Source organism: Symphalangus syndactylus, chromosome 9 (genome assembly GCF_028878055.3).
Source record: "Symphalangus syndactylus isolate Jambi chromosome 9, NHGRI_mSymSyn1-v2.1_pri, whole genome shotgun sequence".
In the NCBI taxonomy this organism is placed as follows: domain Eukaryota; kingdom Metazoa; phylum Chordata; class Mammalia; order Primates; family Hylobatidae; genus Symphalangus; species Symphalangus syndactylus.
Window position 1 is genome coordinate 134,272,057 of NC_072431.2, and position 26,866 is coordinate 134,298,922.

At 38.7% G+C, this 26,866-nt stretch overlaps 1 protein-coding gene and 1 long non-coding RNA gene across 7 annotated transcripts in view; one reads left to right on the forward strand and one right to left on the reverse strand.

Annotated features, from left to right (window-relative positions):
• LOC129490424 (uncharacterized) overlaps positions 1-26,866 on the forward strand; it is a 209,176-nt gene that overhangs the window by 174,010 nt on the left and 8,300 nt on the right. The gene's annotated exons all lie outside the window — the stretch shown is intronic.
• On the reverse strand, positions 3,638-24,656 carry CD274 (CD274 molecule). 6 transcript variants are annotated; one of them, XM_055294310.2, is made up of 9 exons: positions 24,241-24,383; positions 23,848-24,083; positions 18,323-18,388; positions 17,039-17,380; positions 11,163-11,297; positions 11,010-11,056; positions 8,594-8,634; positions 7,292-7,351; positions 3,638-6,291 (listed from the first exon to the last, which is right to left on the reverse strand). In XM_055294310.2, coding segments are annotated over exons 3-9 (678 nt in total). In that variant the 5' UTR covers positions 18,375-18,388; positions 23,848-24,083; positions 24,241-24,383; the 3' UTR covers positions 3,638-6,290. The 6 variants fall into 6 exon arrangements, 5 of the variants coding, with proteins under 5 accessions (XP_055150285.1, XP_063465276.1, XP_055150284.1 ...); XM_063609206.1 differs by having other exon boundaries at positions 8,527-8,634; positions 11,010-11,297; positions 24,241-24,656; XM_055294309.2 differs by having other exon boundaries at positions 8,527-8,634; positions 11,010-11,297; positions 23,848-24,071.

Consider the following 26,866-nt stretch of genomic DNA (forward strand, 5'->3'; position numbering starts at 1 on the left):
AAATAAAGGGTATTCAATTAGGAGAAGAGGAAGTCAAATTGTCCCTGTTTGCAGATGACATGATTGTATATTTAGAAATCCCCATTGTCTCAGCCCAAAATCTCCTTAAGCTGATAAGCAACTTCAGCAAAGTCTCAGGATACAAAATCAATGTGCAAAAATCACAAGCATTCCTATACACCAACAACAGACAGAGAGCCAAATTATGAGTGAACTCGCATTCACAATTGCTTCAAAGAAAATAAAATACCTAGGAATCCAACTTATAAGGGATGTGAAGGACTTCTTCAAGGAGTACTACAAACCACTGCTCAACAAAATAAAAGAGGACACAAACCAATGGAAGAACATTCCGTGCTCATGGATAGGAAGAATCAATATCATGAAAATGGCCATGCTGCCCAAGGTAATTTATAGATTCAATGCGATCCCCTTCAAACTACCAATGACTTTCTTCACAGAATTGGAAAAAACTACATATGAAAAAGTTCCTATGGAACCAAAAAAGAGCCCGCATTGCCAAGACAATCCTAAGCCAAAAGAACAAAGCTGGAGGCATCATGCTACCTGACTTCAAACTATACTATAAGGCTACAATAACCAAAACAGCATGGTACTGGTACCAAAACAGAGATCTAGACTAATGGAACAGAACAGAGCCCTCAGAAATAATACCACACATCTACAACCATCTGATCTTTGACAAACCTGACAAAAACAAGCAATGGGGAAAGGATTCCCTATTTAATAAATGGTGCTGGGAAAACTGGCTAGCCATATGTAGAAAGCTGAAACTGGATCCTTCCTTACACCTTATACAAAAATTAATTCAAGATGGATTAAAGACTTACATGTTAGACCTAAAACCGTAAAAACCCTAGAAGAAAACCTAGGCAATACCATTCAGGGCATAGGCATGGGCAGGGACTTCATGACTAAAACACTGAAAGCAATGGCAACAAAAGCCAAAATTGACAAATGGGATCTAATTAAACTAAAGAGCTTCTGCACAGCAAAAGAAACTACCATCAGAGTGAACAGGCAACCTACAGAATGGGAGAATATTTTTACAATCTACCCATCTGACAAAGGGCTAATATCCAGAATCTACGAAGAACTTAAACAAATTTACAAGAAAAAAATCAAACAACCCCATCAAAAAGTGGGCGAAGGATATGAACAGACACTTCTCAAAAGAAGACATTTATGCAGCCAACAGATGCATGAAGAAAAGCTCATCATCACTGGCCGTCAGAGAAATGCAAATCAAAACCACAGTGAGATACCATCTCACACCAGTTAGAATGGCCATCATTAAAAAGTCAGGAAACAACAGGTGCTGGAGAGGATGTGGAGAAATAGGAACACTTTTACACTGTTGGTGGGATGGTATAGTTCAAGCATTGTAGAAGACAGTGTGGCGATTCCTCAAGGATCTAGAACTAGAAATACCATTTGACCCAGCCATCCCATTACTGGGTATATACCCAAAGGATTATAAATCTTGCTACTATAAAGACACATACACACGTATGTTTATTGTGGCACTATTCACAATAGCAAACACTTGGAACCAACCCAAATGTCCATCAATGATAGACTGGACTAAGAAAATGTGGCACGTATACACCATGGAATACTGTGCAGCCATAAAAAGGATGAGTTCATGTCCTTTGTAGGGACATGGATGAAGCTGGAAACCATTCTCAGCAAACTATCGCAAGGACAAAAAACCAAACACCGCATGTTCTCACTCATAGGTGGGAATTGAACAATGAGAACACTTGGACACAGGATGGGGAACATCACACATTGGGGCCTGTTGTGGGGTGGGGGAGGGGGGAGGGATAGCATTAGGAGATGTACCTAATGTACATGACGAGTTAATGGGTGCAGCACACCAACATGGCACATGGATACATATGTAACAAACCTACATTTTGTGCACATGTACACTACAACTTAAGGTATAATAATAAAAAAGTCAATTATATATCAATTAAAAATAAAACTTAAAAAATATATTAGGCCTACTTGTGGCAGACAGGCACACGCTTGTAAAAGGGACTAGAAAAAAAGTTTAATGAAAGCTTATGAACCATTTTCATATTAACTTTTCTATAATATAGACCCCTCAAATGTCACAAAATTTCCATACCACCAAGGCAAGCCTGGAAGACTAGTTCTCCATATCCTTTCCTGATTAGGAAGGCCAGATATCTTGATGTCTAGCACCCATTTTTATTGCTTTGACTGCCCAAGGGCTAGCATAAATAGTGCATCATCATTACTACTGAAAACATCTAGAGGCCAGGCATGGTGGCTCATGCCTATAATCCCAGCACTTTGGGAGGCCAAGATAGGTGGATCACCTGAGGTCAGGGGTTCGAGATCAGCCTGGCCAACGCTGTGAAACCCTGTCTCTACTAAAAGTACAAAAATTAGCCAGGAGTGGTGGCAGGTGCCTGTAATCCCAGCTACTCAAGGGGCTGAGGCAGGAGAATCACTGGAACCTGGAGGCAGAGGTTGCAGTCAGCTGAGATAGTGCCATTGCACTCCAGCCTGGGTGACAAGAGCAAAACTCTGTCTCAAAAACAAAGAAACAAACAAAAGCATCTAGAGTCAAACACATATTCTTAGAAATAGCCATTATAATCCTTTAAGAGTATCTGATTCAAACAAGTGATAAAGACTTTTAAAATGGAATTTCATGACTAAAATCTCACCAATGACACATTGAAAGGTCTATACTTCCTTGAATGATAAGTTTTGTCATGCTTGCTTAAAACCACAGATCTATGGTCCTAACCATTGCTAGCCCTTAATCCTCAACTTGGCTTAGTTCTAGGTTCCTCGCTTTATTTTTTTTTTTTTTTTTTTTTTTTTTTTTTTTTTTTTTTTTTTTTTGAGACAGAGTCTTGCTCTGTCGCCCAGGCTGGAGTGCAGTGGCGCGATCTCGGCTCACTGCAAGCTCCGCCTCCCGGGCTCACGCCATTCTCCTGCCTCAGCCTCTCCGAGTAGCTGGGACTACAGGCGCCCGCCACCACGCCCGGCTAATTTTTTTGTATTTTTAGTAGAGACGGGGTTTCACCATGGTCTCGATCTCCTGACCTCGTGATCCGCCCACCTCGGCCTCCCAAAGTGCTGGGATTACAAGCGTGAGCCACCGCGCCCGGCCTCCTCGCTTTATTTTCAAAACTTGATGATTGCAATACATCCAGCTTCCCATGCACTGGATTGCATACCCATTTACAGATCTGGGAAAAGTACTTTCTTAGAGGTAAGTCCCTTTGTTTCCCTATAGTTCTATTGAGTTCCACTCCTTCTCTCCCACCCTCTCTCCGTTAATCTTCAATGTAGATGACAGGATTTTGACTCTTCTTGGTATGGTCCTAAAGGAAGCTGCTGAATGAGAGAGAATGAAAATTTTCAACATATTCTTTTTTAAAATAAATTCTTTTGATACTTTTTTCATTGTGCAGGATTCAAAAGCATGCTGTATAAACACATGCTGTATAAGCAATGAAAAAAGAACTAGGAAGAAGGCTGCAAATATTCCAAGTAACTTTCTCCACTGGGATGTTAAACTGAACGTTTTATGAAACACAAAATGAACAAGAAAATGGACATGCTGGTGTACCAAGTAACAAAATAAATAAGAATATTTTATTAAATTAATGCAGGTAAAAAAGTGACAATCAAATGCAGAATTAGGTATCATCTCTGTCTATGCCATTTACGATGAAACATGAGACAAAAGGGATAAAGTGCCTTACAAATCTAACACCACAAGGAGGAGTTAGGACTTAGGAGTAGACTGAGTAGACTGTGTGCCTTGCTCAGCCACAATTCTTGCCTGTAATTCACACAAAGAACACTGTCACACCAATTACTGTACAAATGCACATGTACAAACAGATAACAGAAGGAGCTCTGTTGGAGACACTGTTTCTTCAGCCTTGACATGTGGCAAAGCCAAGGTATTCCTTGTCATTGACACCAGAATATGGCCAAGAGGGAAAGGAAACTCTGGGATCTCCCAGGGCATCTGAATCTCAAAACCTCCAGGAAGCCTCTTAGGAGGCCTGTGTAGTGATGACAGCTGGTGGCATTCAAGGGTTCAAGCACAACGGATGAGGCTTTTCTGGCACAGGGTAGCTAGCAGTCAAGGTACACTGCTGGAATTTCCAGAAAGAAAATGCGATTTTTCAAGTACATCATCAAGGTGAAGTTTATACTTGACAGAAAGCAGAAAACAAAAGTTCCAGATATGATTCTGTCATACAGAGTTAATAATAAGATTGCTTTTTAGGACTAGATTGACTCAGCGCACCCTGGAGAGCCCATGGGTCTCCTTTTGAGCAAACATAAACAAATCAAACTCAGTCCTAGGGCAAATACTTAACAAATGCCGGTTGTATAAATGTATATGTAGCACATATTTAACATGTACTGAATCATATGAAAGATAATGAACAGTTATGGGAAAGATAACTTAGAAACAAAGAAGGCATTGGTCCTGAGCCCTGGGAACTTCAAATTCATTCCATCTGCTATATAAGAAACACTACAATAAATAAAAAGAGCAAAGTACACAGCAGACATATAATGTGTTACTATTTAGGAAAAAAATTTTAAAAATAACGTGCTTTTAACATACATTTCCAAATGTAGACTATCTTTAGAAGAACATATGAATAAAAGGCAGTAGCATTTGCTTCTGGAAAGGAAACTTGAATGGCTTGGAGGATGAAGTGGAGATTTTCCAACCATCTCTCATGGGATCTTTTGAATTCTGAATCATGGAAAGGTATGAATTTAAAATTTAATGGCATTTAAATAGAAAAGACAGAACTATTAAACAATACCAGAGACTATATAAATAAGCATTAGATTATATGGCAAAGGCAAATCAGGAATAAATATAATGCTAGAAAAGGAATTCCAGTGTTATTTTTCAGGGTTATTTTAAGTACCGACCTCTCTTTGTAAATGAAAATTACTTGATTATTAAGATGTTTAAGTATATCCAACTGTCCCAGACCACATTGGCCTATTTCCTCCTCTTGGCAACACTGTTCGGGTTTTCTCCTCACATCATCCTTATGCGATGGGGACACTGGACTAAATTGTAATAATACATTTTCTTATTAATCTCCTCATTATAGTATGAGCTCCTTGAGGACAGGTACTTTGTCTTGCTCACATCTGTAGATTCAATGCCTGGCACAGTGATTGATACTGCAAGGGCACTTAATAAATGTTTTTTGAATAAATGATTTGCTTAAAGTAAAATATAGCTGTAAATTGTATTATAAAAGAACAGTGGGTGGCAGTCTGAGGTCTGCTATTTACTGGTTTGGGCAAGTTACTTAATCTGTTTGCTTCCTCAGCTGTACAATGGGTAAAATAATAGTGGTTATCACAACAGGGTGGTTACAGCGATGAAATGAGATTATGTGTGTAGGGTACCACACAATTGTAAAGCTGATATTTAAGTGGAACAGATACTGCACAGACACTTGAGGTCTGAGAATAAGATTAAGTCAACCAGAGTATTAATGGGTTAAATAAAGGTGACATCCTATACAACCAACGGTTTGATCTTTATGCTTCCAATGTGTACTTGTAGTTACAGAGGAGACCAAGCACCTTACAAATACTCCATGTTTTACTAGATGTGAGCAAATCATTAAGCAGCAAGTTTAGTTTGGCAACAAAATTGTAACATCTACTACAATATATCTTCAAAAGAAACCATTCACAACCACATTCACATGACAAGAAGACCTCACAGACTCAAAATAAATAGGAAAAACTCATACATAAATACTGTCCCATTCCAACACTAGGACTCTCAGTCATGCAGAAAACAAATTGAGGCATTGAGTGGAGGCAAAGGGCACTTCTGCAGGAACTGACCCTCAGATTAGGGATTCTCAACCCGTTTTCCTAGGATGAGCAATGGATGATTTGCTTGGAGGCTCCTTGTTCAGAAGTATCCTTTCTCCTTGTCACATGCGTCGATGAGCCCCTCAGGCATTTGAAAGTATCAGGGTCTCCCTCCAGGCTCCCTGTTTGACTCCATCTTTCTTCATTCTCCTCCTCTGCTTTCGCCAGGTTCCATTTTCAGTGCTTAGGCCTTTTAAGTCCTACATTGCCTGCATCCCACGGGCCCATTCATTCCTCTGGTCATGCTCAGACTTGATGAACCCCCAAACCACAGGTTGAGAATCCCTGCTTGAAGATCAGAAGTTCCAATGCTGGATTACGTCTCCTCCAATTGTGTATCTGGAGAGTGATAATAGTATATTAATTCCATGGGGAGCAGTCTGGGGAAAAAGTAACAAGAAATCTAATAAAAAACATAACTCATAGTTGCTGATATGATAAATGATAAATTTGAAATGAGAGAAGGCAGCAGGTTATATTTGTACCCAATTATCCTTACATGATATCCTGAAAAACCCCTCAGTCCTGAGCAAATTGGGATGGCTTGTCCCCCAGGATGACCCAAACAACATTTGCTACTTAGCTTTACAACACAGATGATGCTATGGGCCACAGAATGAAACTTGCCTGAGCTTGTCCAGGTTAATTAGACTGCTTTAAACTTGGGCTCATTGTTAAGTTTGGTTTCTAAGTACATTAAAAAAATTAGAAACCTTAATGTAATTTTCTTCTTAATTCAATAAACTGGATGAGGCTTTTCTGCCCTGCTTATAAATGTAAACATTTGTAGCAAAATGGATTGAAGCAGATGGGTTAAGAGTAAGGGTCTGTGGTTAGGCTAATGGCCCCCAAGCTTGATTTTTGTGATCAACTGTGTGTTCTTGGACACTTTACATTATCTTCTTGACCCTCTGTTTTCTCTACTGTAAAATGAGGATAATTCTAGTATTTCTCTCTCTCTCTTTTTGTTAATAGCAAGGGGTGGGGAATTAAATGAGATATCATGCATGGCGCAGTTAACATAGTATTACAATACCGACACACAATATTTTAGAATCAATTAATTATCCATCCACCTAAGTCATCCTTGTCCCCTGCTGCAGGGAGCTGCTAGGGTGCAGGGCAACAGAAGATTAGCAAAGAGAAGCTGACTCCTTCCCCTTCCCTGCTCCTAAACCTCCTCAGACGGTGGAGGAGTTCTTGTATTCGTTGTGAGGCAAAGGGGAACCAGCATTCTTTAAAAGGAGACGAGATTATGACTGATGGATTTCCCTTTGTTATTGCTTTAGCTTTTTGTTTCCTTTGCCTTTTACTTCCCAATTCCTTCTGATATTCTTACCACTTTGCTTCTTTGAGTTTGTATCTCGGATGCCACATTTTTTCACATCCATCATTCTCCCTTGAGAAAAAGAAATCATTTTTATTTCCATATAGCATAGCTCCACATCCCATACAGTGACCCAAGTTTAAATTTCAAGTTCTATGAAACATTTGTAATCCCTAGGAGGTCTGGTGGACATCCTTATTCCACAGGTCCCAACTTCTGAGGTTAATTAATTCAATAGTGTAGGGCACATGCTTTTGATCCTAGATTTTCTTGAGGAGTATACACTTCTATTTTTCATCTTTTCCCAGAGATGAACCAAATTCTGAGGTATTTTAATATCTATTGATTTCTATCCACTTCTACTGCCGACTAATCTTTTTTTCCAGAGAAATATTCAAAATGCAAGCTGGCAACAATTATTTCTTTGTGCAAATCAACTCTATCTCAGGATCTTACTGTCATTGAAACTTGATCCTTATATTCTGGCTATCTCAGTCCTGTTAAGAATATAATTTTTGGAAACAGCTTATCTCTGCTCTTTCAGTTAACACGACTTTCCCCCATGTAAGGGGTTATGGGGAATTTTTCAACGACTATTGGAATCCCCTTCCATATTCTACTTCCCTATTTAACATCAGACAACTGGATAGACAACTCTCTACCATCACTGGATCTCTTGGTATACTTCTCTAAGTATTGGAGGAATTATTTACTCTGAATCATCTTAAATGGGAGGAAATTATTTGAATATACTCATTTTCCTGGATTTTAATTGTTCCCACAGGTAAATGGAGAAATGAACACATGCAAATTATTTAACATCCTCTACCAAAAATTTTACAAAATACTCTATGGTAAAAATACTACAGTTCTACAGCGGAACTATTTTTATTACTTAGGGTACTCAGAAACCAACTGGTTGCAACTAATGCAAGACTAAAATGCAACTGAAAATGACAGGCATTTTAGCTCTTTCTCTTCTGTAAGTCTGTGGTTATTTTCATGATAGAAAAAAACTGTATGACGCTGCATCTTCTACCTCCATCCATACCCATTCTTCTGCCCCTCACCCCTTACACTTCATCTTCACCCGGTGATCCCACTCAGCTTCAATATAATTGCTGTTGAACAGTGGAATGCCTTTGCACCACCTTGCAGAGGTTAAGTCGGGTTTCCTTGCAGCCATGATCAAATTCTCACCCCCTCCTCATCCCCAGTGGAGACCACCGCAATTAAGGAAATACTACCTTTTCTTAAACAGAAGATGAATGTCAGTGCTACACCAAGGAATAATAAGATGGCTCCCAGAATTACCAAGTGAGTCCTTTCATTTGGAGGATGTGCCAGAGGTAGTTCTGAAAAACAAAACAAAACAAAAACAAACTGACTAAAGATAAAATTTTGATGGGAAGGGGTCAGGAGAATAGTCATCCTTGAAGTTTAGTTTGGCTTTAGGATAATTTTCTTAAATGCCAAAGTTTGAGTGGCTGGAATGGCGAGATACCTCTGTTAAAATGGGAACAGCATGGAGAAGTGTGAGAAGCCCAGGCTTTGAAAAGGTGGTGCTAGGGCTAAATTCTGCTGCCCTTAACCAGTTTTGAGGTCGTGGGCAAGATACTTAACCAGTGTACAAAATACAAATGCTAATACATTTCTTGTGAGGCTAATTTATAATGTGCTTAGCACAGTACCACATGGAGTGGCTACTCACTATTAAATGGCGGCCTTGATTATTTCACTTCCTCTTGCTTTTTTTTTTTTTTTTTTTGAGGCAGAGTCTTTCTTGTTGCCCAGGGTGGAGTGCAGTGGTGCAATCTTTGCTCACTGCAACTTCCACCTCTCAGGTTCAAGCAATTCTCGTTCCTCAGCCTCCTGAGTGGCTGGGATTACAGGTGCATGCCACCACACCTGGCTAATTTTTATATTTTTAGTAGAGGCAGAGTTTCACCATGTTGGCCAGGCTGGTCACAAACTCTGGACCTCAAGTGATCTGCCCACCTCTGCCTCCCAAAGTGCTGAGATTACAGGCATGAGCCTCCACTCCTGGCCCCTCTTGCATTCTTTAATATAGAAGCTAGTAGCCTACAGTACATGGCAGAAACAGCCCACAGTAGAACATGGAAGGCCAACCAGCACTGCTAAGGAGCTCCCACCTCCTCCTATCTGTCATCATGATTGGAGGCCAATGCTTGTTGTCTTACCTTTCTCTGCAGTTTGAACATCTCTGGACAACAAGCCATTAGTATCTCTTACTAGGCTTCTTGTCTGGGGTACCATGCAGGAGGAAAGGGGGTCCCATGGCACACAGATGTTCAGAGGCTGCTAACTCCCACCTCTCACCCTTAGTCAGCTCCTGCCTGGCTCAGCTCTCCACTGAGACCCATGATCCATCTTTGACTACCCAGGTGAAGCTTTAAAGACACAACAACAGCCAGCTTTTCCCATAACTTACAGTTTACAACGCCTGTTCATATATGTTTTATTTCAGTTTCAGAACAACTTTATGAGTTAGGCATGCCAGGTATTTAAAAAAAATCCCCAATTTACAGATGAGGAAACAGACTCAGCGCAGTTAAGTGAGTTACTGTAGGCCACCCAACAAGTAAGTTGTCATAAAACAGCTTTTAAATGGCAGGAACCCACTAATCTAGCTTTTACTGAAAGTCAGTTCAATACCTGAGGACTCATACCCCAGTAAGAGCATCCCCATCATTTTCTAAACTTTTTTTCCCCCTCTTTCTGTTCACAACACCATCCTGGATTATCTTTTCCTATTGATTGACTTTTCTATCTAATTTTTCAGTTGTTTTCGCTGAAGTACGCGGCATTTTCCTATCAACATGTATTGGGGGAGGGGGCAGTGAGAAGCTCTTCTCAGCATATCTTTGTGTTTATATTAAATACCATGCTCACTCACCTCACTTTCTTTCATATTCTGAGCCTCTCATCAGACTCTATCTCCCACCCTACCTACTTCTGTAGAGTAGTGAGATAAAAAAAAAATAGTTGAATTTGTGCGGACAATGGTCTCAAATCATTTTCATACACTGTTGCTAATTTGACCCCTACAACAAGCTTGCTCAGTAGGTTATAATCCTACAGGGAAAGTGAAGCACACAGAAGTCTAGTAATTTGCCCAGGGACACACAACCTCAAGTTCTGTGCACTAAGCAGACTGCTAGAGTTGAAATACTGTAGACTATCTTGGGAGAGGCACAGGGGAAAAAGGGTCCCTCATGTTTGGTATAAGATAGAAAAATACGTTCCATTTATTTCCTGCCACCCTGGAAAGAGGGAAGCAGCTCTAATTTGCCAGGATTTGGATTCCTGAAACATGGCCTGAATTGAGTATTCCTCTCAGGTATTCCCCCAGGTTTCCCAGCTATGAAAGCATTTCCCACATGGTGTTGGATTGCCTGTTTTTTGTTTCTTTGTTTTTTATCTGTTTCCTGAAGAGTGTGAACTGAGTCTTATTATTCTATGTGTATCCAATGAGTACTACAATGCATGGAAAAAAAGGTATATTCCATAAATATCTGCTGAATGTTTATTAAGTAACAATATGGTTTGGATGAATGGAAGTGAGGAATCAGGATACATTTTGTAAATATAGTGTTATTCATTCATTCATTTATTCAACAATCACTGAGTGACTATGATAGGCAGACATCATGCTAGGTGCTAGGGGACAGTGTTAGACATATTTTAATGGACATATTCAGAATATTACCTGGGATGACCAATTCAGCTGTATGGTTTTCGTCAGGATCTGATCTCCTAAAAGTGCAGTAGAAAATCTCATTAGTTGTTGTGTTGATTCTCAGTGTGCTGGTCACATTGAAAAGCTTCTCCTCTCTCTTGGAATTGGTGGTGGTGGTCTTACCACTCAGGACTTGATGGTCACTGCTTGTCCAGATGACTTCGGCCGTGGGGTAGCCCTCAGCCTGACATGTTAGTTCATGTTCAGAGGTGACTGGATCCACAACCAAAATTCTTTGGTTGATTTTGTTGTATGGGGCTAGGACATAAACAAAAAGAAGTCAGGGCTTTTGCTGAGCACAGAACTACGTGCATAGCTTGATGCTGTCCACATTAGAAAGAGTATCAGTGCAGGCTGGTTCTCAGAGGGATACGCTTAATGTTCAGATGCCTCAGCCGTGGGGAGCACCTGCTAGCTCTGCCTCAATTCAGTTCAAAGTTGGGACAAGTTTGTGTTAATAGGAATGACTATCTTGCTATAAAAATCATGTTGGTACATTTATTGGGCTCAAACAAAATGTAAAGATTAATTTACACGAAAACCCCAGACTTCAGCACTGTGTAATATATCCATGTGACAAAACTGCTCTTGTACCCCTTAAATTTCTACAAAAAAATAATTTAAAGAGAATTATCTTTAAACCAGCAGTCTTTCTATTCAAATACAAAATATCCCTCTCCATTTATTCAGGTTTTCATATGTTTCTCAGTAAAGTGCTATACTTTTTACATAGGGCCGCATTTCTTCTTAAATTTATTCTTGTATATTTTATTTTTGTTGTTATAAATCTGTCTTTATAAACATGAATCTCTCCAGCTGGTATGCTTTCTTTTCTTAGACTTTATTTAGTAAACAGAAAACCTGATTTCGATGTGTCATTCACTTTTCTGTTTGAAGTCAATGATCAGAAATTAGATATGAAAATACATAGTATTTCATCTGTAAACAGTGATACATGTTCCTGATGATACTTTTTAATGTTTAAGTTTGTTCTTTATTTTAGAAGTTTTAAATTTACAAAAAAGTTGCAAAGATAGTATAGAGTTACTGTATACTACTTACCCAGTTTCCGCTATTGTTAGTATCTTACATTACCATGGTACAATCGTCATAACTAAAGACATTAGTACATTATTAATAACTAAACTGCATAATTTATTCCATTCCTCCAGTTTTTCCCTAATATCCTTTTTCTGTTCTGGGATGCTATCTAGGATACCACATTATAATACTTATGTTTTAAGCTTTTAAATGCTGGCTATTTTAATAAATCATTTAAGCAATTATGCTCAAGGAAGAAAGTTTGATCCAATTTTAGATCATTGGTTTGGGACCCTTTTAGGATTAAGATACGTAGTTTGCTGACAATTCTAGTAGATTGTTTAGTGCATCTATATAGCATAAGAGCTTTATTCATGTTTATTCATTACAAGTACATTAACATGTTCTTATTTTGTTGGTATAATCTTTTTTTTACTCCTAATACTACAGTGTAACCAGTAATGATCTAGAGCCTTAACTATCCATTCCTTTACCAAGGACAGCAATAGATTTGTGAGGTAGTTTCTTCACAGAGAGTTAACACAGAACAGCTAGGATCAAACGAAACTGAAATAAATAATGAGTGATGTTTTGGTACTCCTGTATCAATGAAACCACTACTAGTGGAAACACTTGAAATCAATAAAATTATGACTTCAAAACACAAAAATAATCGTTCTTATGCGTGGGTTGCTTTGGGGTAGTTATGGATTTTCACATTCTCTTATCTAATTTTGACTAAACTAACCATCTTACAAAATTTAACAACTAATTAAAAAGTTTCCCACAAAGAAACTGAGGATTGAAGATAATACTAACAATTCAAGCACAACCCAGAGGAAACAGCAGAAGTGACACTTTTATCAGCCACTGTATGAGGTGGTAAACAATAAGTACTCAATCAGACCTCACAGTGTTATATAAAAAAACACAAACCTCAAGATTATTGGCACCATCCACCTTTGTTAATGATAAATTTCACCCTAAGGTATATTATGCCTTGACATATTAGCTAATAATAGTGAAGCATCACAATTAGTAAAAATTGAAAATATTATTTATTAAATTTTTATTTCATCCTCTTAAAATGTCTATTTTTGTACAAATGGCTATTAGGTTGAACCAGATGGAACTGGTAATATTCAACCTTTTTTGCTCTTCAAAAATGGCAATTTCTTATGGTACAACCTATATATTAATAGAAAGTAAATGTTTTATAATTACACACAAATATGCATACACAAACACACAAGTTTAAAATGTTTTACAGATGAGGTGAGTAATCAAACTTTTTTGCAGACCCCTGGTTTACTTGATCTAGAACACTATACTAATGTTGGACAGTCAAAACCAAGAAAAGCTCATGATAGTTTTGAAGTCAAAATATAACTTGATATATACACCAGAGGCACAAATATAGGCAATAAAAAGTGATTATTAAGGACCCAGACTTCAGAGCTAATCTGCTTGGATTTAGAACTAGCTTTATCATTTACTAGGCTGGGTGAATTTGGGCAAATTACTTAATTTCGTTGGACCTCAGTTTCCTCATCCTTAAAATGGGAATAATACCACTTATCATGGAATCAAAGATTCCATCACTGAAAGACACACTCAGATTTCAGACACAGTAAAATGTGAAAAATACTCATCTTACATGATGAAACACCTACCCCCTAGAGTCATTTCCAGGAGGAAATGAACTAATTTAGGCAGAGTATTCAGTACAGGGCCTAACACACAGAATAAGCAAGTGCTAATTGTAGTAGTACTCGATAGTAGTAGCAGCAGAGCTATTCCTCTTCCATCTTTTACTACTGTTGCTTCAGTGTACCCTTCAGAAGGTGCTAACAGTTCCTAATGAACAGTCTTGGAAATAAATTTTCACATATCCAAATCTGTTCATCTTTCCAAAATTTTAGGCTGATCTTATTTGAGGAAGTCATTCATTCATTGACTCAACAAATATTTTTTGTGTGCTCTTGTCGTACCACCACTCTGCTGTACATCAAGCCCTGGGGATACAACAATATTATAAAACAGGCCCAAATCTTTGTGCTTGCGGAGTTTATATTCTAGGAGGAGAGAGAAAATAAACAAAATAGAAAAGTATGATATGATATGCTACACAATATACTAGGTAGAGATAAATGCTACAGAGAACACTTAAACAGGGCTGGGAATTTTGGGGAGAGATGGGGTTGGTGGGGAATGACAGCAGTTGATCTGGTCCATATGATCCAAATAGCTTTATCGGGACAACTATGCAACACTTTGATCTTTCAGCTGCCTAATCTCATTGAAGGTCCTGAAAGTCTGAATGAACATTTTGTTTTCCCTGCTGCTAGGTTCAGCGATTAAAGAAAAACACTTTTGGCCGGGCGCGGTGGCTCACACTTGTAATCCCAGCACTTTGGGAGGCCGAGGCGGGCGGATCACGAGGTCAGGAGATCGAGACCACGGTGAAACCCCGTCTCTACTAAAAATACAAAAAAATTAGCCAGGCGTGGTGGCGGGCGCCTGTAGTCCCAGCTACTCGGAGAGGCTGAGGCAGGAGAATGGCGTGAACCCGGGAGGCGGAGCTTGCAGTGAGCCGAGATTGCGCCACTGCACTCCAGCCTGGGCGACATAGCGAGACTCTGTCTCAAAAAAAAAAAAAAGACACTTTTAATTGAAAGTTAGAGGCCTGAGAATCTGGCATTTAAACTCACAAACATGATAGGTGCAACAACACCCAAAGTGATGATAATTGAGTGAATCCAAAACTGAATTCTTTCAAATTTCAGTTTTGAAATGTTTCACCTTTAAAATCCCATGGTGAGTAAACTCCTGTGGGGAAGCTATGTTACCACACATTTGCTGTGATGGGAAGTGAAGTTCAACAACGTTACTGTGAAATCATTTGCATATGGAGGTGACTCAGGAGTTCTACTTCCCTGAGTTGCAAAGCTCCTGCAAGCCAGCTACCTCATTTCCATTGGAGACACGGCCTCAGTGCAAGTGAAGCTTGGTGGTTGCCTTGTTCTAAGTGCAGAAGGTTCAGACTCTTGGTATAGCTGAACTCAATCCCAAAACCACTGTATGCAAATGACAAGGTGGATTGGGACTAGAATGCAAATTAAGTAATTGACAATACAAAATGGAACTGTCAAACAAATCAGGTCCTCAAACGTGGCTGGTCATTTGCTTTGCTCCATGAAGAACCATCAGTGCCGGAAGATTTCCTATTGTGTTGATCCACGGCAAAGGAGACTGCAGATACACAAGGGATATTATGGAGCCCAGATGACCTGAATAAAACCCTCCCCTACTACAAGGACAGCTGTCCGTTCCCTACACACTCCGTACAGGCTGATAAGAGACCTTCTTTGGAAGCAGAAACTTATACTTTATGCTGCCTTCTTCCTGACTGCCAGGATTATACTCTTCCTTTCCATCCCAGGTCTAGCAATGCTGTTGATGAGGCTAAGTCATGGTGATTTCTTTAATATCTTGGAACACAGTAGATGCCTGATATTTGCTGATGGACTGGAGAAAAACTGAAAGTATAAACCACAACATCTCAAGAGATGTCGTGAATGGAGAAGCATATGGTAAAATATAATGAAAATTAAATCTACTTTACAAGTGATATCTTCTTGACAATAGTGGCATTACCTGAGCCAGAATCAGGGACCAGAAATACAACATAAAACTGATATATTTCTCTTAATCTCCACATGATTTTGTTTTTGAGTTTATAGTTATCAGTCATCACTGATTAATAATTGATCAGTGATCAGTGACAAATGTAAACTTTTTCTACTTGTATTGTTAGCCCTCAGATTGATGGTAGTTAGCCCAGGAATGGAAAGACCAAGGGGAGATTATTTAATTCTAGTCAAATATTAAAAGGTCATCATGTAAATGAAATAATCCTGAAACTACAACTAGAGGGGCAGATTTCAGCTTACTATTAGGGAGTAATTTCAACAGCATATGGAAAGGGAGTCCAAATGGCAGGGATGCCACTGTGGGATATGACAGGGATGCCATTGCAGGAAATATATGAACAGAAGATCCTCTGGGGGATTTTTGTTCTTTGTGGGAGTTTGGATTAGCTGCTCCTGCCTGGGATCCTTTCAGCTCTCAATTCTATGAAACTCAACAATGAAAGCAGAGGTGTTTTCTTTCCTTTACTTAGCTAGTGCCAACACAAAACTTTGAACTCAAGTGACCTGATAACATAACCGTGGATCAATACTGAGGAATTGACACTCCTAGTTCCTCTTCAATTCTCCAAGACAACATCAGTATCGATTTTCAAGATGAATATATGCCCAGTAAGTATAGCTTATACTGTACTGGAAGAATAGGTTCTTTTACACTTAATATGATTATTTTTTGTCTTCACAGGGTGACTTCAAGTCTTTTTTAATGTGAACCTTACAGTGGGGTTTGTTCTGAATATATTTATTTGCATTTGATATAGAGAGGCTCAAAAAAGGAAAACTGACAGACCTAATAAAATAAAAAAATAGTAGTTGAATAAAAAAATTTCTGGAAGGACACACAAATAATGGTTACTCTCTCTGCATGCCATGGGAGATAGTGGTGAAGGGAGGAGGGACATTTTTGCAATTCATTTGATCTCTTCCATAGTATCTGAATTATTTGCAAGTATATGTATTCCATGTATAATAAAAAAGTAAAGACTAGGAATTATTTTTGGAAAACTGTACATACTGTAGAACATGGCTCTGTGTTGTTTGTCTCTGGATTTCCAGTGACTATCAAATAGGTGCTCAGGAAATGCTAATTGGATAATTATGTGAATGAATTCATGAATTGAATGAATGAATGAACAGACTATGCTGTTCTGTTTGAAAATGAGTATGGACTTACAAGAATGAAAAGTCTTCAACACTTGGAATATGTTTTCAATAAAGATCAGGCCTCTCATCTATAATAATTCTTACCATTGACTTTCACAGTAATCCGCTTGTAGTCGGCACCACCATAGCTGATCATGCAGCGGTAAACCCCTGCATCCTGCAATTTCACATCTGTGATCTGAAGTGCAGCATTTCCCAGGGAGAGCTGGTCCTTCAGCAGCCGGGCCCTCTCTCTGTAGCTATTATGCTGAACCTTCAGGTCTTCCTCTCCATGCACAAATTGAATAATGTTCTTATCCTCCATTTCCCAATAGACAATTAGTGCAGCCAGGTCTAATTGTTTTTCTACTGGGAATTTGCATTCAATTGTCATATTGCTGCCATACTCTACCACATATAGGTCCTTGGGAACCGTGACAGTAAATGCTAAAAATAAAGAAGGACAATCTTCAGAAAAGGGAAAATTCCTCGAAACATTTACAAAATTGGCACAGCATTTGTAAATCACTTTATCTGGTCGATTATGTTATCATTATATTTAAGAACTTGCTAAATACATATTTTATCCAATGGGCTTGAAATATGTTTTGGGACACTATATTTCATGCTGAGACACAGTGTCCCAATAGCAGAATAATAAAATTAGCTAAACAAGTTGCTCCCACAATTTATAAACATATATTACTGTATAAATATTTTATGGAGATGGAGTCCTTACAACCAAGGAGACTTGGTTTCATGTAGACATCCCCAGAATGTCCTTTGACAGGACACGTATTTGCTTCCTACATAGACGGAATGGTAGATTCTAACAGTCATCTCTTTTTACTTCCCTAAACTTTTGATCAGTTTTCTGGCAAGAAGTACATTGGTATGGAGTTCAGGAAAGACCGCACGGTGATGCCAGTACTGTGTTACCCTGACATTTCCCATGTATCCTACAATTCTTCCTTAGAGTATCCTCATCAAGAAAGGCATGTCACAGAGCAACCAAGATTGAAAGATCGAAAGATCTTGGCCTTGTTGAAAGCAAACAAATAAATGTATACATACAGGCCATTTCCCCAGATATTTTCAGTAGTTAACCCTGGGAAATGGGTAATAGATTATTTTGTGTCTTTCAATTTGTCTATATTCTCTATATTTTTACACAATGACACAGGTAACTTTATCATTGTGTAAAGTAGAAGGAAGACTTTGTCATTGTGTAAAGTGGAAGGAAGACTTTGTCATTGTGTAAAGTAGAAGAAAGAATAGAATGTTCTCTCTATAAGAAAATTGCATGCATTTCAAATTATCATTTTAGTTTTAAACTCATGGTTAAAATATTTAAAATATAGAACCTAATGGAAGGATTTGGTGTCTTACCATTCAGCAAATGCCAGTAGGTCATGAATATAAAGACAGCAAATATCCTCATCTTTCTGGAATGCCCTAATTATGGAAAACACAAAAAGAAGACTGCTTTACTTAATAATTAAACATACAATATGACAATATGGGACTTGGTGGCTCTAACTGAAATAGTCTTCTAATAACCAGTCATGATTGGCTTGTAACTGTGGAAACCCAACAGGGAATTGGAAGTTCAATATCATCATTCCATTGCCCACGCCACATAAACTTAAGTGAAAAAAGTTACTAAAAGATGAGAAGTTTCAAATTTATTATAGTTACAGGCCCTGAAAAAATTCTGCCCACTCAAAAGAAGCCAAGAAGATAATATTGCACCAAATTCCTCTCAATTATTTCATGTTTTTTCCGCATTGTAACATACCTAGTAGAATCTGCCCTGTACAAAATTCCAAAGCAAGGAGAATCTGACTTTTACTTTTCCAACCTGTCAATGCTTTTTCCCCCACAGCTAAATACTTTCATCTTACCCTTTAGCTATTCAAGACTTCAACTTCACTATCTCAGCCATGCTAGTCCTCCTTCAGGTGCCACCCTTCAAAATCTCCTCTTCTGCCCCTCTCGCTTATTCTAAATTATAAATCTATTCTCTCAATAAACAGATTCTTCTACTAACAGTGGGGAGTGGGAAGGGGAGAGAGTTGGATTTGACTAATTCATACTAAGATACGAGTGACTCACAGCCACTCTTCCAGAGTATCTGCCTAGATTATATTCTTCATTTAGTCATCCTGCTTGAAATGTTACCAATTATTTCATTTAGCAAACACTGATTGAGCACCTCTTCTGTGCTAGGCACTATGTTAAGCATGGGGAATACGGAAGTCAGCACGAAAGAAAAGTCACTGTCCTTTTGCAGTTTATGTTGAAGTAGGGAAGTAAAAGATTTATACTCTATTTCAGCCAATCTGTGCATTTATTAATATTTTCTCCCTCTTCTGTTATATATACAAACTTTGATAAGAAAGAGGTAAGTTTTCCCTCTTAGTGCCTCTCCAATCTTTGTATACAGACATGAACTCACAAATGATCAACTAATCAATGCCACATACATATAAGACAGGAGATTAATGTTCCTAATATATAAATAGCTCCTAACAATAAATAAGACAACTACACAAACTACACATAACCCATGAGGAAAGTAAGTGAAAGGTCATAATATATCGTTCAAAGAATAAGAAATACAGGTGACATGTAAACATAGGAAAGATGTTCAATCTCACAATAAAAAATATAGGATATGAAATACCATTTTCACTTATTAGCTTGACCACAATTGTAAATATTTCTAATATTTAGTGTCTGTGAAGATATGAACAAATAGGCTTTCTTACCCACTAATGGGAGGAATTTTTTTTTTAGGGGGCTCTTTGATACTTCCTATTACAATCACAAATGCGGATGTCATATGAGCTTTCACCCTCTCCTAGAAATCTATCCTACTAAAACAAAAACACACAGACATATATATATATATATATATATATATATATATATATATATATATATGTATATGTAAAGGAAGAGCATTGCTCATAACAGCAAACTGAGAATATCCTAGATTGTCTAAGTGGTTAAATAAATTTTAGTGTATTCACAAAATATAATACCATTAAGGACTGAATTCAGCATATGTAAATGTACTGATTTTGTAAACACATAGGAAGTAAGTTGCAGAACACTACATGTAGCAGAAATCCACTTTTGCTGAAAAAAAAAGTGTGTGTGTGTGTTTAGACACAGGAAGTGTCCAAGATATTGACAGTGATTATATTTAGGAATTAAATTAGAGGGAGAACAGGTAGGTTTTCACTCTTTCTTGTTTTTAAAGGGAAAAAAGGAAGGAAAAGACAGAAAAAGAGAGATGAGATTATGGATTTTTTTTTGGTGTTCTGTGTCCAAATTTTCAAGTGAATGAATGTTCTACTTTTAGTATCAGGAAAAAATAAAAACAAAATTTCATGAATCACTTCACCTTGCCAAACCGTAGAATGTTTAGCAGACCAAGTGATAAAATGGAAAGAACCCTAAAATGGAGTCCAAACATCCAAACTGAAGTAGAATGATAACATTAGTTTATTTTTTATATTTTTTTCTTTATTAGTAAAGTAATAGAATGAAATTACGGAAAATAAGAAAAGAAGGGGAAAATCCCCTACTGTTTCGTCACTCTCACCCAGAGAGCATCTGGTGATGCCTGGAAACATTTTTGGTTGTCAAAATTGGGCTGGTTGAGGGAGGATTGCTACTGCTATCTAGGGGCAGAGGCCAAGAGTGCTGCCATATACCCTGCAGTGCACAGGCCAGCCTCCGACGGCAAAGACATACAGCCTAAAATGCCAACAGTGCCAAGGCTGAGACACTTTGTCACCACTGTGAGCAAAAAACATTTCAATCTTTTTCCCTGTAATCTTCTAAAAAGCAATTTATAACCTTATCATACATTTAATACCCGTTTGTTTCATTTAAGCTTATGACATAAATATTGCCCATCTTACTGCATGGTATTCATAAGCATCTTATTTAACAGTTCCATAATATTTAATTCCTCTATTGTTCGGTATCAGATTGTTGCCAATTTTTAAAATATCATAAGTATTTGTGTGTTCAGCAAATATTTGTTGAGTGCCTACTGTGTGCCAGGCCCTAGGCTAGGCCCTGAGGATAGATTTCCCCAAATAGTGTTGCTGATCAAAGAAAAAGAACATTTTTCTGGTTCTCGACACGTGTTGATAATTGGTACTGTTACACTGTATTTTCACCCATTGTTTAAAAAATATTTTTTTTTGCTAATTTGAAAGATCTGATCATTTTTTGGTCTGTTTATGTCACTGGTTTCTTATCAGCCTACATGAGCCCTTCATGTTAAAAGATAAAAAAGTTAAGTGAAATAACATGAGTCATCGTCTTCTTGCCAGGGTTAGGTACATATTTTTTATTTCTCTCCTTTCCGTCTATCCTGTGGATGTGGAATAGCGATGGCATTCAGGCCTGTGAGGTCACAAAGTTTGCTAAAATGGGGCTGCAGCATCTATCGGACTATCTTTTCCTTGGGCCAGAGTTAACTGTACAGTTATAAAATATTAATGTGATATTTTATAATTATTGTATTATAAACACAAATTCACTTACTAGGCAGAAGAAAACTTAAAATACCCCTAATTCCAAGCAAAGCATTATAACCATATGGGAATAAAACTAAGGGACATTAAATCCAGTCATGAATTACAATTAATTTTGCCAATGTTTATGGCCTACTCTGGTGGAGTTCTTGTCCTTTAATGAATTTGGTTGAAATTTTTAGGAGTAATAAAGGTTTCCTGGAGAGTGATGGATTAGATCCAATATTTACTTAATTTCTCATCAAACCCTCTCCTCCACAGCTGCATTTCCTCAGGGTGCAGCTGTCATTAGCGAGGGACGAAAAGGCAGAATACAAAGATCATGTAAATACACACATGTTCTTTAACCTCTAAACTTCGTATCAGGGCAGTTGGTCTAAGAGAAGAAGACTGACATCTTCTTCAGGTAAGAATTATGACCAAATGTGAATTCCCATATCCGAATGGAGACATTTAAAGAGCAATGAAATGTAAACTGGGGAAGAAGTGATGGCTCATTCAGGTTGGGGAAGTGGGTTTGTCCCTGGGGGAAGCCCAGTATAACACTATGGAACTAATACTACTTCTCTATCTTCCAAGGGTAGGATGGGTAGGAGGAAGAGATAGAGAAAAAGTTAAGCGGCCAGGAGCAGTGGCTCACGCCTGTAATCCCAGCACTTTGGGAGGCCGAGGCAGGCGGATCACCTGAGGTCAGGAGTTTGAGATCAGCCTGGCCAATATGGTGAAACCCCATTTCTACTAAAAATACAAAAATTAGCCGAGCATGGTGGCAGGTGCCTGTAGTCCTAGCTACTCGGGAGGCTGAGGCAGGGGAATCACTTGAACCCGGGAGGCAGATGTTGCAGTGATCTGAGATTGCACCACTGCACTCCAGCTTGGGCAACAGAGTGAGACTCTGTCTCAAAAAAAAAAAAAAAAAGACAACCAAAAAAAACGGTTAAACTTCCTTTCTCAAAAGTAGGAGCAAGAGGCCTGCATGATGGCTCCCGCCAGTAATCCCAGGACTTCTGGATCCTGAGAAGGGAGGATCGCCTGAGGCAAGGAGTTCGAGAACAGCCTGGGCAACATAACAAGAGCGCTATCTCTACAAAAAAAAAAAAAAAAAAATTCTTAAGTAGAATCAAATATTAAGAGAGTTGATTTATTAAACCTCTACTAAGTGACCAAACTTTATTAAACTCAATGAAACCCCATGCCCAACCTCCTTCTCAGTCACACTGAGACACTCTTATACATTTTCCACGTGGGGTTTCAATTCCCTACAGTATTTCTGTGACTTCCTTGAAGACCACACTCTAACTGCTGTCATGTGGCCTCTGCCTACCTGCTTCTACTGAGAAAGGCTAAGTTTTTCTTCAGAGTATCATAGTTCTCCTTAAATACTGTTGACGACCATCACTGTCAACTGATACATCCTTTCTAGAAAGCATTTTCAGTTTTCTTCAAAAGGCCTTTAAAATATTCAGGCTCTTTGACTAAGTAGTTACACTTCTAAGTTGACTTGAAGGAAACAATCAGCAATATTCCAGAGATATATATGCAATGATGTTCAGTGAATAGCTAAGACGAAACTTCTGTAAATAACCTTTATACGCAACAGTGAGGAATTAATTTCATTTAGTTACCCAACCTAATCGAATGCAGCAATGAAAACATTTTTTAGAAGGTTATTTAATTCATAGAAAAGCATCCACAGTAAATTTTTTTCAAGTATTAAAAAAAGAGGTAGAAGAATGGTACTTTTACTCCTTGTGTTATAAGACAAACCCAGACTGAACTTTGACATAGGCCAAGGTCAATGTGTCTTAGAAATGTTTTATTATACTGTTTTTATTCTTAGGCTCCTCCATTCCTCTTTTAGGACTCCTTTGGGTTCTCAGAATGGACAGAGCAAATAAACTCCGTTCAGGGGTCCTGGAACTGCTTAGCGCAGGAAGAGACTTACTTAGATGCTGCAGCTGGGATAACTTACACAAGTCATATTACTAGCAAGCAGCTGACGGTGGGCTAGGACCCGTGTCCAGACCTCCAGCCTAGCATCAGAGCTATATTCTGAACACACAGTCGCATAAGAATGACTACCTATCCTATACTACCTACCTTATTTATTTTTAGAGGTATAAATTATTTTTAGAGCAAAACTGAATCGCGCCTGGAGGAAGGCCAGATGCATTGCCTGTTCTTATTAACCCCAACAGGTGATTGGCTCTTCTGCCCCTAGACCATCGCGTTCCCTTTCCCTTCTCCTCTCTCCATCCCATAGAAAGGGTGTAGAGACCCTCCGTCCTAAAGTGCCCAGCGAGCTAGCCAGAGATGCTGGGCCGCGGGCACCCGCGGAGGAACAACGCTCCCTACCTGCAGGCGGAGAGAAGCGCGGCTGGTGCGGAGTCTGGGGAAGCTGCGCAGGACTGGGGCTGCGCGGGGCGCGCCAGCTGCTCAACGTTGCGCCAGGCCCAGAGGCGGGGACCCGCCCACCTCTGCCCAAGGCAGCAAATCCAGTTTGCCGGGTATTGGACTTTCCCGACCTTCGTCGAAATCGGTGGAAGCTTTCAGCTTGGGTAGTCACCGGTGTTGGTGTCCTAGGAATAAAGCTATGTATTGAAATGAAACAGAAAGTGAAACATGTCAGTCCAGTTTTCTTGTAAATGAGGTTTTCACCGGGAAGAATTTCGAAGATTAAAACAAATCCACATTTAGTATGTTATTAATATAAAAATAAATTTACAACAAGCCAACATCTGAACGCACCTTGATTTTACCTTCAGAGGGGTAACAGCTTAAGGTTACCCCTTAACCTTTATCAGAAAGGTTTCCCCCTTTCTGATAAAAGCCTCTTCAAGGTGACTGAACATCTTGACATAACTTGATATAACTCTACAACATATAGAAAGTCAACAGCAGACCCGTATGGCTTTGGTTTTTATTCCAGAAAGTAGGTGTGTATGTGTATATGGGTGTATAATAGGAAATATATTTTTAAATCATGAACTCTGTGACTTCCTCAAACTTCCTCGACATAATGAAACTTCATTTGCTTTGTCATTAAAAGAACTTCCCATCCCGAGCTACATCTTTTAAGAATGCTCAGGGTCCCTGCTATTCTGCTACCCTAAGGATTAAGGCTGGGGAAGCCTATTCTAGGTGAGGGTTAAGAAAGCCCTTTTGAAAGCTTTGGGTTAGTGAATGGGCCCAAGATGATAGACAATGGTGTCATAATTTACTTAAGTATTATCCCCCGCTGAGCTTCTAGGTGCTCCCTTTTCTTGAACTCCTGACCCCAAGTGCTCCGCCAAAGTGCTGATATTACAGGCTTGAGCCACCGTGCCTGTGTGCTCCCTTTTCTTTTTTTTCTCTTTTTCTAAATTGAGAAATTGAACTCTTCATTGTTTGCCTTTCCTTCTTATTCATTTCAACTGCAGTTCAAAATACTGCATAATGAATGAATATTGAGATAGCTCTTGCATTGGTTATGACATTTGCTTCCCAAATAAAAATTTTCACATTTTGATCATATCACAGATTTTTATTTTTATCTTGGAAATTATTGAGGCTGACACTGCCTTGGTTTGGCAGGAGTGTGGAGTTCTCTTTCGCCTCAATAAAATTGCAATAGGGTTTGGGCCCAGCTCAGATGTTCCTTCTTTCAAATCACTTTTGAGGTCACATAGTAGAATAGAGCAATTTTGGTGACTGTGAGTTTGGGTGACTTCCCAACTTTGGCGACTGTGACCTCTAGGAAAATATAGACATTATGTGGCAATACAGTTTACAGGTACTGCATATATATAGTCTGTGTATGACACACACACGTACAAACAAGTTTCATGAAAAAATACTTAGACCTACTATCTGCAATGCCTTCTGATATTTTCATTTAATGTTTTATTTTTCTAAAAATGGTCAAGACCCAGGGCATAAACTTTATGATCTGCTAGTTCATCACGACTCTTGAGGTCTGCAAAAAACAAACAAACAAAACTGGCTTTAGAGCCATCTACCACTAACTAGCTAAGCTAACTTGGGCAAATAATTTACTAAGTAGCCAGGATTAAATCATATCCTACTAGACGGACTGGATGATCTATGAATAATTTTTTAAACTGGGGATGGGTGTTTTGTTTTTGTTTGTTTTATGAAAGCAGTGTCCAGGGTCTACCTAAATGATCAATGAGGCAAATGGAATTTGCCTTTCTCTAAAGTTGCTGATGGGAATTGAGAGTATTTGCTCAGCTTGCTGCTCAGTGATTTGCGTATTAGTAATGTGAGGATTCGTGTTTTTGTTCAACTTTCCCACCTGTTTCTACCCTTCAGCCATTCATTTTCCCATACAATTGATCAACCATCTGGAGATTGAGAAACAGGCTGTGTTTAGAAAAAGAGAAATTTTATTACCTCAGAAAAATATGTAAAGAAAACAGATGGTTAATGAGTGGGGGGGATAAGTCCTGAAACTCTGTGTAAATTTTTTTATTTGGACGAAATGGATGGAGAAGTGCTGAGATGGGAGAAGAGCAGTGGGGAGCCAGGGCTGAAGAGCTAGATACTCTGGTCATCTTGAATACCACCACTTCCCATTCATATAACACCTACTCTATTCATTTTTAGACATATAAATTCATCATTGCCAATGTGCTGTTTCTCAGAGTGTCTCTGACGGTTACTTGCATTACACTGGACTTGGGGTTAATGTTTAAAATACAGATTCCAGGGTTCTGCCTGGGATGCAAACCTGGGGACAGGGTCTTGGAGGTCAACATTTTAACATTGTCCTCAGGTGAGTCATGTTCACATTGAACTTTTGAAAACTAGTGATTTAATATTTAAGAGAAAAAATGAGCCAAGAGTTCTTTGCAAGTACAGCTGTAACTCCCTTTCTTTCATCTAATTTGGCTGATTTATCAATACCACCCTTCCTTCTGACTCTGTCTACCCTACTTGCCACTTTTGCTTCTAAAGCAGGAGAGATGATCCTCATTTGTACTGATCTTAGGAGGACTGATTTCAAGGTCTTATAAGTGGACTTGAAGAGATGTGAGCAAATTCCTGGTGAAGGAGCAATTTCCAGTAAATGTTCTTGATCTTCAAAAGCAGCGTATACTAAAGAGACTCAAAACAAAAGACGTGACAAACTGCTTTGTTTGCATCGAATATTTTAAAATGCATTTTATTATGTATAAAGACAACATCAAGATTTGTCTCCAGGTTCTGTTTTTGATTGTATAGGGTTGTAAACCACTGCCCTATGCAATGCTCGTTTCTCTTCCTCTGTTCCCATCCAACCCCTCACATTTGTTGCCGCTACCCTTGTCATAGACTCACATCCTATATGTGTCTCGTGTCAAACAGACTTCGTGGAATAGAATACTTTGTTCTA

Excerpts from the sequence above, each read along its gene's own strand:
- CD274 (XM_063609205.1), bottom strand. The coding sequence starts at position 18,374 with ATGAGGATATTTGCTGTCTTTATATTCATGACCTACTGGCATTTGCTG. Across the intron at positions 11,298-17,038 it reads GATTACTGTGAAAGTCAATG|CCCCATACAACAAAATCAAC; the intron begins GTAAGAATTATT and ends TTTATGTCCTAG. Across the intron at positions 7,352-8,526 it reads CATCTTCTGTTTAAGAAAAG|GGAGAATGATGGATGTGAAA; the intron begins GTAGTATTTCCT and ends CTTTTTCTCAAG.